The sequence below is a fragment of the Abrus precatorius genome, unplaced genomic scaffold, assembly GCF_003935025.1.
Source record: "Abrus precatorius isolate BTA unplaced genomic scaffold, Abrus_2018 Scaffold9, whole genome shotgun sequence".
Classification (NCBI taxonomy): Eukaryota; Viridiplantae; Streptophyta; class Magnoliopsida; order Fabales; family Fabaceae; genus Abrus; species Abrus precatorius.
In genome coordinates, this window is record NW_020874439.1 from 25569604 (window position 1) to 25584252 (window position 14649).

The window sequence follows — 14649 nt, forward strand, 5'->3', positions numbered from 1 at the left end:
TTATGAATTTAAAATAATAAATATTTTTAGTTTTAATAAAAAATATTTAAAATTTTTTAAAATGTACTTTTTAACACTCATTACAAATCATTTTTAAAAATTTATATGTGAAAAGTTCTTAATTTTTTAAATTTTTATTGAGTCTCTTTTTCACTTAAAGGTACTCAACTAAGTATAAATGCTTCAGCTATTGTATTTAGAAATTTTATACGAGTAAAAAATATTAATAACAAATTCTTAAAATTATTATAAATTTGTTATATAAATAAATAAAAAATTTAATATTTTTGTCACATTTTTAATACATCTTTTATTATATGTTAAGTTTTTATTATAAAATCGTAAAATTATTAATGAGACCATTAAATAGAGTGTATTTCTAATCATAAAATCAGTGATTGGCTCAAAGTAAATCAGTTAAATAAAAAAAATAAAACATATGACTGGTTGAAATTCATAATCTAAGTAACTCCACATCCTCTCTTGAACCAATGAGCATTTTTTTTTTTACTTTTTAATTTAAATATCCTCTTTTGTACTGGCGGGTTAAAAACTTTTAACTTCTTAATTTAAATAGCTTTAATTTCAATAAATACTAAAGGCTCCTAAAAGTAATTTTGAAAAACACATTATATAAAATCAGAAAAAAAACGATGATAGAGTTTAGTATCATTCTTAACAATATTCTCTATAATTTTTTTAATCTGAAAAACAAAATTTTCAAAATTAACCAATATTTGCCAACTTATTCACATTAATAAAGTTAGAAAAGGGGAATGTTAGGTTTTTAATAAAGTTATTAAGCCCTCAACAATGGGGAATGTTCAAAGGATCCTATATATTGAAACCCTAGTGCAAAACTCTTCAGATAGCTTTACTCTTTCTCTTCGTAAAGGGAAAGTGTGACACTCATCCGATGCCATGAAAATTAGTAAAAAAACTTATGCAAATGAAAAAAAATAAAATAAAATTATAAGATGAAGACATAATAATAAAATAGTCATCACAAAATATTTTATATCAATAATAATAATTTCTATTAAATTTACATTTTTCATTGAATGTAAAAATATTAGTATTATTGTAACAATATTAATGTATCTAATTATAATAAAAGTGTAATGATTTATATTTATAACATTATAATATTATAATACTACGTATAAATGGTGTAATAGTTTTAATAAGAAAATTAAAGAGAAAAGGTGATTGAAGAGAGAACCTTCAATTTTAAAATAGATTAAAATAATAAGTGTGCCGCGATATCGTAAAATGAGAAATTAATGAATTGTTTTGTTTTAAAATTTTTACTTCTTTTTGTTCTATTTTTATTATTTATAACTTTTCATGTGTTGTTGGATTTAGCTGGGTTAAGAAGTGTAAGTGTATTACTTATTTTTTCTTATAAGAATTTGAGAGACATAACATTGATTAGTCTTTAATACAATTTAATTGTATATTTTATACATATTTAGGTAGGAAATAGTTGTCTAAAACAAGTCGTGTACTTATAACTGGTTAAGTTTTCAACTTTTTCTTTTTTTTTTCTTTATTTCTTTAAATCTTAGTCAATGATTGAAAAATATTCTAGCACCTATGATATTGAGTGCACGAGTATTTATATGTTACCAGATAACCTTAGAGGTTGGAATCAAGTTATAACAAAAATATGTTAGAATCTTGTTTTTAAGGTAATTGTTTTTTCAGGGCATGGTGTTATTTCTCATATTTTTATCTTACATATAGTGTGTATTAGATATGTCCACTCTCTATTAATAAAATTGGGGCTTATTTTTTAGACCTTGATATAAGTGCATTCATAAATTATAGTCCTCTAATTGAACATTGTTTGGGGGCAAACATGGATATCTCGTAGGTTAGCTTTAATATACTTCAATTTTCATTTGTTCTCATGAGCACACATGTTTTACTTTGATGTTTTTATAGAACAATAAAAGTAACCATTTGTGTGGTAAATAATTTAAAATTGCAAGAGGTATTGTTTTAGAAAAATAAATTATATTAGACCCTAAACATTTTGTCACTAGTGATAACATTTGTGGTAATCATTTTTCCATATCGTTGTGTTCTTTCTCACATTTCTATCTTACATGGAGTGTGTGTTGGAGATTACCAATATCTGCCAATGAAATTGAGGCTTGTTTCTCAAACCTTGATATAAGTGCATCCCTAAATTATAGTTCCTTTATTTGAACATTGTTTGTGGACACCCACGTTTATCTCATAGCAGGTTAGCTTTAATATACTTCAATTTTCACTTGTTCTTATGAGCACACATGTTTTGTTTTGATGTTTCATTAACAATAAAAGCAACCATTTGTGTGGTAATTAAATAATTGAAAATTACAAGAGATATTTTTTAGAAAAACAATTTATAGTAGATCCTATATATATATATATATATATATATATATATATATATATATATCACTCATTGTTGGCACATTAGTATAACATTAAAATAGTCGTATAAGTTGTATCAATTTTTTATGACTGATCAAACTAGATAGCCACTTTATAGCATCCTTTGGAATTTAATTTTTTTTAAAATGAAAAGAAATGTAACATTTTCATTTTAAATAAAATATTTTTAATTTGATTATTATCACTTCATGTCATAATTATTGTTTTATAAACATCATGTGTTTCCATAATTTAAATAAAAAAAATATTTTCACTTTCTCTTTCTTCTAAAACTCACTTTCAAGTCCCAAATACCCATTTAATATTTTTTTATGGATAATTCTCTTAATCTTAAAATAATATTTAAAACAAAATTTAAATATCAATAAATTCTTATGATAGACCCCCTCTATGTTATATTTTTTTCTTCAAGCGCTCAATGTTCTCTGTGTTCATAATTTTAGGGGGTTTGCTTTTTCATTTAATTTTTTTTTACATCTTATTAATTTTTTATGTAATTTTTAAATACTTTTATTAATATTTTAAATTTTAAATTTTTTTCAATTTTTGAATTTTTTTCCTTTAAAAATTCACCCTTTATCTTTATTGATATTTGGTTTTTCTTCATGCGTATTCCAAATCTTATTACTCTTCAAACACTTTCATTATTTTAAACACACTATATAAAAATATAATTTACTGTAAAAATTTGGCATCTTCACCAGCCTTCGTCAAAATTATTAATTATTTTCAAAAAATATTTTAAAATTAAGATTTTATACTTCTAAATTTTTTTTTATGAAATTATTAAATATTTCAAAAAATAAAAGTTTGAAGCTAGAATTCTATAATTTCAAAAATAAATTTTTAAAAATTATTTTTACACTTTCAGAAAATAATTTATAAAATTATTAATTATGTTCAAAAATAATTTTCTGAAATTAAGATTCTACACTTTTAAAAATTTATAATTTTATACTTTCAAAAAATAATTTTCAAAATTATTAATTCTTTCTGGAAATAAATCTCCTAAATTAGGATTCTACATTTTTAAAAATAAGTTTACAAATTTAAAATTTTACACTTTTGAAATTAATTTTCAGAAGTAAAATGTTTTTCAAATATTTTTATTTTATCATCGTAAAGGATATTTTAAAGAAAAAATTACAAAAAAATTTAATAGAGATGTAAAAAAAAAAAAGCAACTCCCTGGAAAGCCCAGAATCCAAATCAAGGGCCAAGGGCTTGGGCCATAACCTAAAATACCAAAACCAAACCTAACTGGGTTTACTTGCGTACGGCGTCGTTTAGCACCCCATCCTTCTTATTCATCACATATTCACTTTGCCATTGACATTGACAACGATTCCAACTACAAACCACTAAAGTGAAAATTTTATCAGTCACAAAAAATTTCTAACTCTCATTTTCTCCTTCTTTCTGTTCCTTTCGGTTTATCACTCTGCAAATCCATTTCTCAGGTACCCACTGATTCATTGTTACATTTGATTTGAACGGTTCATTTGCTACTCTTCTTTTGTCACTCCCCTTAGTTCGTGTTGAAGAATTGTGGGTTGTCTTCAAAATGCGTTTTTTCTTAATAAAAAACATGCTTGCATACTCTATGTTGTTTTGTTGTTGTTTTTCTTCAGTTTATTTTGTATAGCTAGCTAGAAATCTGTGTGCTAGTTACGAGGGTGTAGAAATTATAAAGTTTAAGTCTTTTTCACTTCAAAAAATGAGCATGGGGATGCCTATGGCCGACTGTGGTACCAAAGAAATAATGTTTTCTGATTTTATTGGACAGATGATAAAAACAAATAATTAATTATTAATTTAGTAAAATCCTTTCTTTTTTTAATTAGAGCAAAAATAGAGTTTGGTAGGTATGTTGATTGTTAAATTCTTCTCTCTTTTTCCTTCTGGGTGAGAATTAATAGTAATATAGTTGGCTAGTGCCAACCCTGTAAGAATTAAAGCTAGTGTCGTATTTGTGAGTATCAATGAAGGTTACTCCAAGGTAAAACAAAAACTTGTAATTTCAATTTTATATTTGTTGGATTCTTGAAGCCAGTAATAGCAATTTTATTATCAGCACTTCTCTAGATCTGTTCTGAAAAGTGAAAACATTATTAGATAGGCTTCTTCTTAGCTATTGGTGCAAGATGCTGCGTTGAGCCTCGCTAATGTCTGATAACTGTATATTAGCAAATGCTGCTTGGTGTCGAAGTTCTGTTTATGAGTTTTATTTAAACTATGAAAGTTCTAAGAACAGTTCAGATACAACAATAACAAAGTCTTATCCCATTAGGTGAAGCTGGCTAGATGGATCACACAGTGTCACTGTTGCTTTCATCGGTCTTCTTTGCACATGTCTGAACTGCCTTAACCAATTTTCTATCATCTTCTTGTCACTATCTCCTCAAAGAGTTAATATACAAATAGATATAAATAGATTTTAATTCATTGTTTGGTTGGTTGTTTAAAACCACACCAATATAATTGGGGTCATTGCCAGAATCATGATACTATTTACATGTTGAGATATTAATACTATCCACGCAATGTAAGAAATTATACCATTTTTTTTTTCTGTAACTCTCTTTGAAGTACAGCACAAACCCCTGCAAGGATGAGGATAACTGACATACTAATTTTTGGAAGGAAAATTCAGATCTAGGAGGGACCTGTTATGATGGTTCATTAGTTCCTAATGTCTATAGAAACAAATACAAGAGCTTGATTGTAAAAGACAACTTACTTAGTATCAAAGTAATTAGAATCACAAAAATCATTAGACAATTCTTTTCTCGATTCAAGATGATTTCTTTGAAGAAATCGCTACAGATCACGTGAAGACTTGTTTTCAACCTTGAATCACAAGCTTGGATTGTATGAATCGTTTCAGTATCAGTGAATTGTGAATCTGAGCTGCATGATGTGATTCTTGCAAAGCTAGGTCTCACACACATAGTGGGTGAAGTTATGCAACCAATTTTTGGAAAAAAGCAATTTTAGGATTTTTTGGTAATTTTTTCTAATAAATTTAGAGGGAAAGTGTTGAAATCTTTCGCTCCCACTATCCCAAGTCAGATTATTGATGAGTAAAGGCATTAATCAAATTTCAGTCAGTTCAAGACTTCAAGTTGCTAAGAGCATGCCACAGGCCTAGTGTCTTTGTTTGTAGGTGTTACTGCCGTATCTTTCTTGAGCTTGGGCCAAAGTGTGAATATTTTCTTTTTGTTATTTGGTGGCTAGGATGTAATGACAAAAACAAGAAGGCAAAATCTACGGTACCTCAATAATTGAGAGGGTTTAGTACCCTCTTTTACACGTGGAACAACCATCACCGTTAATTTTATATTAATAGATAGTGAAGTTAGTGATTTAGTTGAAAAAAATATCAGTACTCTGTAATTTTTAAGATATTAGGTGGAACAACCATCACCGTTAATTTTATATTAATAGATAGTGAAGTTAGTGATTTAGTTGAAAAAAACATCAGTACTCTGTAATTTTTAAGATATTAGATGAATCACAATTGTTAATCTAAAAAAATATAAAATACCCTCTCAAGTTTATGGGTACTGTAACAAGTACCAAACAAAAAATAACTAATTGTGATTCTAATAATTTTTAAAAAGTTGATAAATATTCAGGTGTTATAAATTTTAAAAATAATAATTAAATTATAGTTTCTGCCATTTATTAAAAAAACATTTTTAGGGGCTATAGAGCTGAACTTGAGTACTTTTTTTCCCCATTATGTTGAACTTTATATTTCATTGATAGTGAGTTGTTTTACTTTTAAAAAAACTAATATGTAGATTTTTTTAGTGTTTTTGCATGATAAAATAATTTTTATGGTATTTTGAATTATTGATCATGATACAAATCAATTCACAATTAAAAAATTTGACCTTATGATTCATGATACAAATCCCGATTGTTCTTAGGAAGAATTATATAATGCTACACTATTACATGTTTTGAATATGGTTTGTTGAACAAATATATTTTTTATGCATTTTTTGTGTCTGCAAACAGCCAGTGTTCTCAAGCTTTGATCCCAAAATTTTTGTAGAAAAATAAGTTGGGGACAATTTACTATTTGCACCACATTGTTGTGGTCTGTAACATATACAACATGCTTGTGTTTTGGCCATCCTTAATTTTGTACTATATATTTCTGGTTTTTGTTTCTATATCTGCTGCACTTATTGACTTCTCATCCTTAACTTTGCAGCTTTCATTTTTGAATTTGAGAAGTTCCAATTGATTCTGCTATTTGGCAATTTCACACCAATTTTACCTTACTGGTCAAAATCTTGTGATAGAGAGATTTGTGTAACACTGCAAACTCTCATGGACCTTGTGCATTTGAGTAATGCCGTTTGAGTAACATCATCCTGATTGCAGAAGTCCTTTGACAGGTGGACATATTAAGTGGTTGTTTGTATTTGAAGTTTAAATTATTAATTCAGGTTATATTCCTTGCACCATAAAGAAACTTCCACCGATCGGGTATATTGCTTTTCAAATTGTTCTCAGATGTCAGAAATTGACTTGGCAGTTATTAAACCTGAGGTATGCTTTGTGAATTTTTTTTTCTTCAAACCATCTTGGCTCTAGCCCAATATTTCTTTTAAGTTGTCACTGTTCCTTTTTGCTTTTGGCGGTAATAGTTAATTAGTTCCTTTGACCTTTATTTATCAATAATTATCTCAATTTGAAAACGTTGAGTTTTTATTGTGAATGACAATGCCTATGTGCCTCTTTTATAGGTTTATTGTCATACTGCCATTATATTCTGTATACAATTCAATCCCAATAGGCCAACACCTTTCTCAAATATCACATTTGAATTGAAACTATGGATGATTGTGTTATGTTTTTGTTTTAAACATTTGAAACACAAGTTTATTTGATATTATGTGAATAGAAAGTGTATTTGTGTTTTAAATGAATTCGTTTATCTTTGAAGTGACTGTGTGGTCTAGTTTTCTCCTCGATCTCCTTAAGGATGGAAACTGTAGGGAGGGATCATGGATTCAAAGTTGACAAAGTGTGCATGCTTGACCCATCAAATAATTAACAGGGAGTTTCAGTTGTGAATCTCTCTCTCTCTCTCTCTCTCTCACACACACACACACACACACACATTCTTTAAAAACATTAGACATGCATGTGCTCATACAAGTCCTGCATTATCTTCTCCTTGAACCTGTGAAGTAACTTATTGCAGGCATGTAGTCTCATCAATAGCTTTTGTATTCCAATATCTCTATGATTATTTTGTGTGTGATTGTGTACTTGTCTCATATAAAATATCAAAATTGTGAATTGTGATCCTTTAATCCAAGAAAATTTCCCTACTAGAGAATCAAGGCCTTGCTATGGTTACATTTTGGGACTGAAACTGAAACTATACTGTTAATTGCTTATATTTCCAGATGATGAAGCCCTATGTCTGGCTTCAGACTTCAGATGATTCAATCCAACAAGTGGAACAAGAAATTGCAATGTTTTGCCCACTGATATGTCAAGAAATAATACAAAAAGGCATGGGATCTTCCAAGAATTGTGCAATATGTCTTCCTCAACAAGTCAGTCCTGCCATGTTGAGCTTAATTCTTGATTATTGTCGATTTCATCAAGTACCAGGCCGCTCAAATAAGGTTCTACTGATTTTTGTCAATGCACTTGTGTTATTATCTTTGTACTAGAGAAGATGATCCAAGTCTGAACAATAAATGTCAAAGGTTATTTGACCTGGGGATTATTCTTTTAAATAGGAACGGAAGTCTTATGATGAGAGATTTGTTAGAATAGAAACAGAGAAGCTCTGTGAGTTGACATCTGCTGCAGACAGCCTTCAGTTAAAACCATTGGTTGATCTTACCAGTCGCGCACTTGCTCGAATAATTGAAGGAAAAACGCCAGAGGAGATACGTGAGATATTTCATTTGCCTGATGATCTTACAGAGGTGTCTGGTGCTTGTGAGACTGAGAACTCTGTATGCCGGTTATGTCTTCTTGGATTTTCAATTTTCATTTCTCACACATTCTTTTGATCCAGGAAGAGAAGTTGGAGCCCTTGAGAAATATAACTGCTGATCCAAGGATCAGGCTTTTGAACCGTTTGTATGCTAAAAAGAGGAAGGAACTAAAAGAGCGTGAAAAGTTAAAGGTGCCACAAAATTACTTATTTTATTTTCAGCACATTTTTTTATGTCACACTATCAAAGTATCAATTGTAGTCCTTATTCCTTATAAGCTATTTCTGATTAAAATTTTGTTGATGAGCTCTCTTTAGCTCAGTGTTGTCAAGGGTGTTTAGCTTAGCTTCAGTAGTTATATGGCAGGCGGCATAATGTCACTATTTTGGAGTAAGGAATGATGTATGAGAAAATGAAAATTATTTGATAAAAGAAGAAATTCATAAAGATGAAGAGAAAAAAATACAAAGTGAAAGGAGGATAAGGAATCCTCATTAACGAAAGAGCAAAACATGAAACAGCAAAAACACAAATGTGCTTTAAAACCACATATAGAAGCCAATCACCTAATCTTTTCCCAAACCAAGTGTTGTGTGCCGTGAAACCTCTTCAAAATTTTAAATATGGAAGTTACTCTCCAAACAATTTCCCAGAAGTGTAACATAGGTTGCATGGTGCCACAAAAGGACTTAGAAATCTAAACATGCTCAACATTCTATGGAGAAACAGCAGACAGTGGCATAAGTGTAAGAAGCAGGCATGGAATTGATTCTGACCTAGCACTGCATATTACATTACATACATATACAAAAGCTTTACGCAGTGTAGGAACCTGCAAAATGTCAGTAGTATTGATTCTATTAAGTAATGCAGTCCTAATGAAAGACTTGACCTTAGAGGGAGCTTTGAACTTCCAAAGGGGTTTTCTAAGAAAAGTAGCCACATTTGAGAAATGACTGAGGAATTGAACAATGTAAAATTTAATACAAATACTTAAAGAAATATGCATACATACAACAGTATTTGTATCACTTTCAACTTCAAGCAATGATTTCTTGGATCAGTCCTTATTTGTTTTTTATGAAGCTTAGGACCGTCTACTGCCTATATCCCCTGATTGGGGAAAAGGAATCAATCAGAAGAATCTGAGAAGAATACTGATTTGGAGAAAAACAGAATGGGTCGGAGCAGGATAAATTGAGAGATGTAAAACAGACAAATGAAGTGCAGAGTGATATGGGACGCTGTTGGAAAACACAGATCAAATTAAGAAAAAGAGCATATAATAAATAGAAACTGGAGAGTTATTAATTTTTCAATGTGTAAAAGTGAATATGAGCAAGCTACAAGTGCCTGGAAGCCTTTTAATGTGAAACTGAAATTAAATTAAAGAAATAGAACAAAAAACTAACACTAAAAGAAGATAATAGGAAAAACCTAGATGAATGTTACCTAGAACAGTCTTGTAGGTCTCAGAACATTTTCACTGAGGTTAAAGCTCCATGGAGCTGAAACAGTGAAACCTATTTAACCTTGCAGTTTCGATGCTTGAGATAGATACAATTTTCTGATCTAATTGATGTTTTTCAACCACAGCATGGTCAAAAGACCTCACTACCCCTAAAAATTGCAAACTCATTAGTTTAGAATGAGGAAAGATAAGTAATGTCCCATCTGCTGCTTCTTTTTGTAAGATGCACCACTAGCTGTTGACAACATTGGTGCATATTTATTCTTGCTTCATTTTATATTACTGAATTGTAGATGTGTTTTGACTTAAATAAGAATCAATCTGTTTACGTGTTTCAGAATGTTGAAGTTGAAGAAGAGCATGTGGATGAACGTTCGCTTGATGACCTGTTATCTTTTATTAATGGAAATGATGGAGGTCAGTTTAACACCTTATTCCTCCTCTTCTCTGTATTAATTTCATTTTTTATGTCTATAGATTTATCAAATGTATACTATTTAAATGTCCATCATTGGTTAGAAATATGGTCCAAATATTCCTTATAAGACTTGAATAATCTTTCTCTCTTGATCTAGCATTTAGGAATGAATTAGACCCGGTTGATATCTAATATGGTCCCATAGCCTATCCTTTCTCAATGTTAGGTCATCCACATAGGTTCCTGCAAACTTTATGCTTTCCGTGTTCTGTCTTGGATGTTGGATGGCTAGAATATTCTTTATAAAACTTAGACAATCCTTCTCCCTTAAGCTAACTTTTGGTAGTTAGGCCTTTGTTTCTATTTATGTACCAATCTCATTACTATCCAGTAAAGACTTCATATTTGATAGTACTCGTTGACCATAAGAAAACCCTCCTAAACCCAAAAGATGGGCTTACAAATTGACTTGGGCTTCAGTTCTCACTATCAGTATTTCTCAAAGCCCCTTCCTATTGACAATGCAATTCAGAATGCTAGGATGCAAAGATAACTTTTCAGTATGGTTGGTCTGTAGGCAATGATGACTGGGGCATTCTAAAATTGAGAAGATTAGTGGCAGCAAGTCTAGATGATTAATTATCACTACTCTCCAACAAGTGTATGACATACCAGTAGTAGTATGGGCAAGGACAGTGCTGAAATCTGTCCCCTTTTCTATGGTCTATACAACAAACATTTTACCCTTCTTTAACTAAATTTCAAATAAATTAATATGAAAATTTCTTAAACATGCCCGCAAAGACATAAAAAAATTCATGAAATTGTTGTGATGTATTTGTGAATTATTACAATTCATGAATTTGTGTTTATAGTTATGATTTTTATATTTCCTTGTTACCCTATTTCATTAATGATGTGAGACAGTGCACTTACCTTTGGTATGAATTTCGGGACATGTAGCACTATTAATTGCATTTTGAAATTATTTTGAGATTCTTTTGGGGAGGAGTTATCTGATTGCAACAGCCTTTTGTGTAATTTTCTTCAGTTTCCTTTTTTAGTTCCTAACTAAAGATTAAGAATTTTGTCACAGATCCAAAGGGGGTTAAAACTTCTAAGAATAAAAAGAAGAACCGGAAGAAAAAAGAGCAACAGAAGAACTCTTTGGCGGAAGCATCTGAACTGAACACAAAGGTTGTTTTAAATGTTCTGTTCTGCTGTTTAACCTATGCACTATCAAATCATTTGGCCTGTTAATTTTGAATGAACAGTTATGGTCTAATAGCCAAACTGTTAAATGTTTACCACTTTTTTTTCTTTTTTAATAATAGGAGGTAAATGGTCATAATATCAGACACCAAAGTTCAGAAGCTGATAGAATTAGTGAGATCTCATATTTACACCATACAGAAGATGACAGTTTTACTCCTAAGGTTGAGTTAAATGATGGTGATATAGATGATGAGATTGGTCCTGCGTTAAAGGAAAAAATTGACAGGTGGGGCTATTTTCTGACTCAATGCTTTATACTGTATTGTTTTAAAATCTGTTTTGTATTTTTCTGACTAAATGGTCCTAATATCAGACACCAAAGTTCCGAAGCTGATAGAATTAGTGAGACTTCATATTTACACCATTCAGAAGATTATGCTTTTACTTCTAAGTTTGACTTAAATGATGGATGTATAGATGATGAGATTGATCCTGCTCTAAAGGAAAAAATTGACCGGTGGGACTATTTTCTGACTCAATGCTTTATACTGCATTGTTTATAAAATCTATTTGTATTTTTCTGACTCAATGGTTGTATATTATATTAATATCAGACACCGAAGTTCAGAAGCTGATAGAATTAGTGAGATCTCTTATTTACACCATACAGAAGATGACAATATAGATGATGGGATTGATCCTGCTTTGAAGGAAAAAATTGATAGGTGGGGCTATTTTCTGACCCAATGCTTTATACTGTATTGTTTTTAAAATTTATTTTGTATTTTTCTTTTGGTTATCATCTTCAGCACAGTTGTACTGCTAAGTCATTGGTTTTTTCTCCCTAATCAGCTGCATTGCTATATTGATCTTATATGGACTATTGCATATCCAGGGCCAAGCCCCCAGAATGTTTATTGAACTCTATCCATATCTTTTTTATTATTTTCATGCAATTGAACATGACTTTAAGCCTAGTGGCAATGTTCATGACTCTATTTATTTACCTTCCATGCCTTTTACCAGTGCATTTTGGTATGTAAAGATATCTCTTTGATATAGAGAGATGTTTGCATGGTACAATACATGCTTTTAAGACGATGCATCCTAAAATTTTATTTGTATGGTACTTTTTGACGATGCAGGGAAGTGGAAGATTTTGCCCGCAGATTAAATTCTGTCCGGCCGAAGAGAATTCAAAAATTTTTACCGTCAGGGCAAGAAAGTAAAACAGTGCTTTTTACTACAGACCAGAGTGGTTTTCTAAGGCGACATGCTTGTATGTTTTTTCCTTGTGTTTCGGTGTTTTCCTTTGCCCCATTATATGCTTTCTATTTTCTAACTGAACTTTGAAAATCATTTGTGCTAAAACAATTTTTTTTAACGTTTCCCTTTTTCCACTTTTATCTAGTATTACTAAAAAACTTAGTTCATGATATATATTTTTGGTCTTCAATTTGCTCTTTCCCTTTTCTTTTGAATCTCACTCTTGTCTCCTTTTGCACCTTCTGCATTTTGGTCTATTAGTGTTGATGAAATGAATTTAAGTTTTTAAAGTTTCACTGTTTTCCTTCTTTTGATACATACCCTTCTGTCATATACTAGATGATGCATGTTAGTCTGTTTAGCTAATCCTCCTGTGGAGGCTCACAATTATATCATACGATATCCTATCATTTTATAAAACATAATTTGTTGTTACTGCCATAGACTTTTATTCTTACCTTAAATTTATGAATTCAGTAATTTCTGACTTTTTTGTATTTCTATGAATTGTGCTTGAATTCAGTGTTTGGTATGGTTTATTGAAATATATATATATATATATATATATATATGGATTATGATCTTTTTACACTAGTATAAGTCTAAATTCTTAAATTCTATCTGAACTTTTTATATATTTAACGGGTTATAATTTATTATATATATAAATTTCTTAATCAGTACCATCAAGACACTAGTTAGTACTCTCCTTTGGAATAAAATATTTTTTAGGATAATTTCAATTATCTTAGTGTTATTCACAACTTATTAAATCTCTCTTCATTTTCAGGAATTGTCTAAGGATGGAAATGCATCTTCATCAGAGGCTTAAACAATTTTGAGAGATGCTGACAGGCGCAAGAAAAGTGTTGCATGTCAGTTGTTTTTCCCTTTGCATTTAGTTTTATTCTATTCTTTGCTGTTCATTTTTGGTGTACAATTTTTTTTTGTCGAGGGTGTGTCTTGTACTTTTAGGTCAAATAAAAAACAACTCTAACTTGTATGGAATAGTATACATTTTGTTTTTTGTGATTTCGCAATTTTGCATTTTATTTGTATGGAATGCATTGTTTTTTTATTTTTTCCGTGAGACATTTAGCGTGGAATTAATCTTCACTGCATTGCATGTAAATTTCGCATACATGAAATTATGTTTATTGTGGGCTTTATATTTCGGTTTTATTAGTATAAGTTCTCAAGTTAATCCTAAGTATCTAAAATTTATTGTTGTTAATGAAGTATAATAGATAATTTATTTGTGTTAATAAAAATTTATCATTTTCTATGCCTAAACATATTTTTTTTCTTTTTTATTTTTAAAATCCAAATGTTCATTGTACCACGAATAATGCAATGTTCACCGTAAATACTAGAGAAACGAGAGGTATTCCAATTAGATAGTTCAATTAGATGAATATGCCGATTGAAAAGATCTGATTATGAATATTTATGGGCTGGTTTTAAGTTTTCATATTCAACTACAAATTTTCTTTAAACTTGTTTATATTATCTTTATGAAAAGTCTATATAATCATTTAATTATAAATAATCATATAAAAAATTAATATTTTTAATAATAATTAATTTAAGTCATTTATTTTAAACTCATAATTTTTTAACACTGATTACTTTAATGCCAGTATTGTCACATATTGTTTATTATCACATTTTGTGAAATTAAAAAGAAAAAAGAGACTTTCATCTGAGTACGTAAAATGTGTTAGGGTTGGCTCAACTAGATTTGGGCCTAAAATGAAAAGATTTTAGCCGTGACTCAATTAATGTCACTAATGGCCTGGATTAAGTGAAATGTACAAATAAAAAAAATGAATAGTATAAATTTACGCATCTATATA

At 29.8% G+C, this 14649-nt stretch overlaps 1 protein-coding gene across 9 annotated transcripts; it reads left to right on the forward strand.

Moving 5' to 3' along the window:
* Nucleotides 1–3777: 3777 nt before the first annotated feature.
* On the forward strand, nt 3778–13959 carry LOC113848965 (SKP1-like protein 21). 9 transcript variants are annotated; one of them, XM_027478429.1, is made up of 13 exons: nt 3787–3905; nt 6671–6857; nt 6976–7011; nt 7878–8102; nt 8220–8411; nt 8504–8614; nt 10233–10311; nt 11409–11509; nt 11647–11813; nt 11901–12044; nt 12142–12252; nt 12673–12806; nt 13584–13959. In XM_027478429.1, coding segments are annotated over exons 3-13 (1302 nt in total). In that variant the 5' UTR covers nt 3787–3905; nt 6671–6857; the 3' UTR covers nt 13586–13959. The 9 variants fall into 9 exon arrangements, 8 of the variants coding, with proteins under 8 accessions (XP_027334233.1, XP_027334234.1, XP_027334230.1 ...); XM_027478434.1 differs by having other exon boundaries at nt 6671–7011; nt 8220–8424; XM_027478430.1 differs by having other exon boundaries at nt 6671–7011; nt 10233–10308; nt 13584–13891.
* Nucleotides 13960–14649: the final 690 nt, after the last annotated feature.

What these genes read in the sequence shown, in the direction of transcription:
- LOC113848965 (XM_027478429.1), top strand. Translation starts at nt 6,976, where the DNA reads ATGTCAGAAATTGACTTGGCAGTTATTAAACCTGAG. An exon ending in TACCAGGCCGCTCAAATAAG is followed by an intron (nt 8,103 to 8,219) that starts GTTCTACTGATT and finishes TCTTTTAAATAG; the next exon opens with GAACGGAAGTCTTATGATGA. An exon ending in AAGAGCGTGAAAAGTTAAAG is followed by an intron (nt 8,615 to 10,232) that starts GTGCCACAAAAT and finishes TACGTGTTTCAG; the next exon opens with AATGTTGAAGTTGAAGAAGA.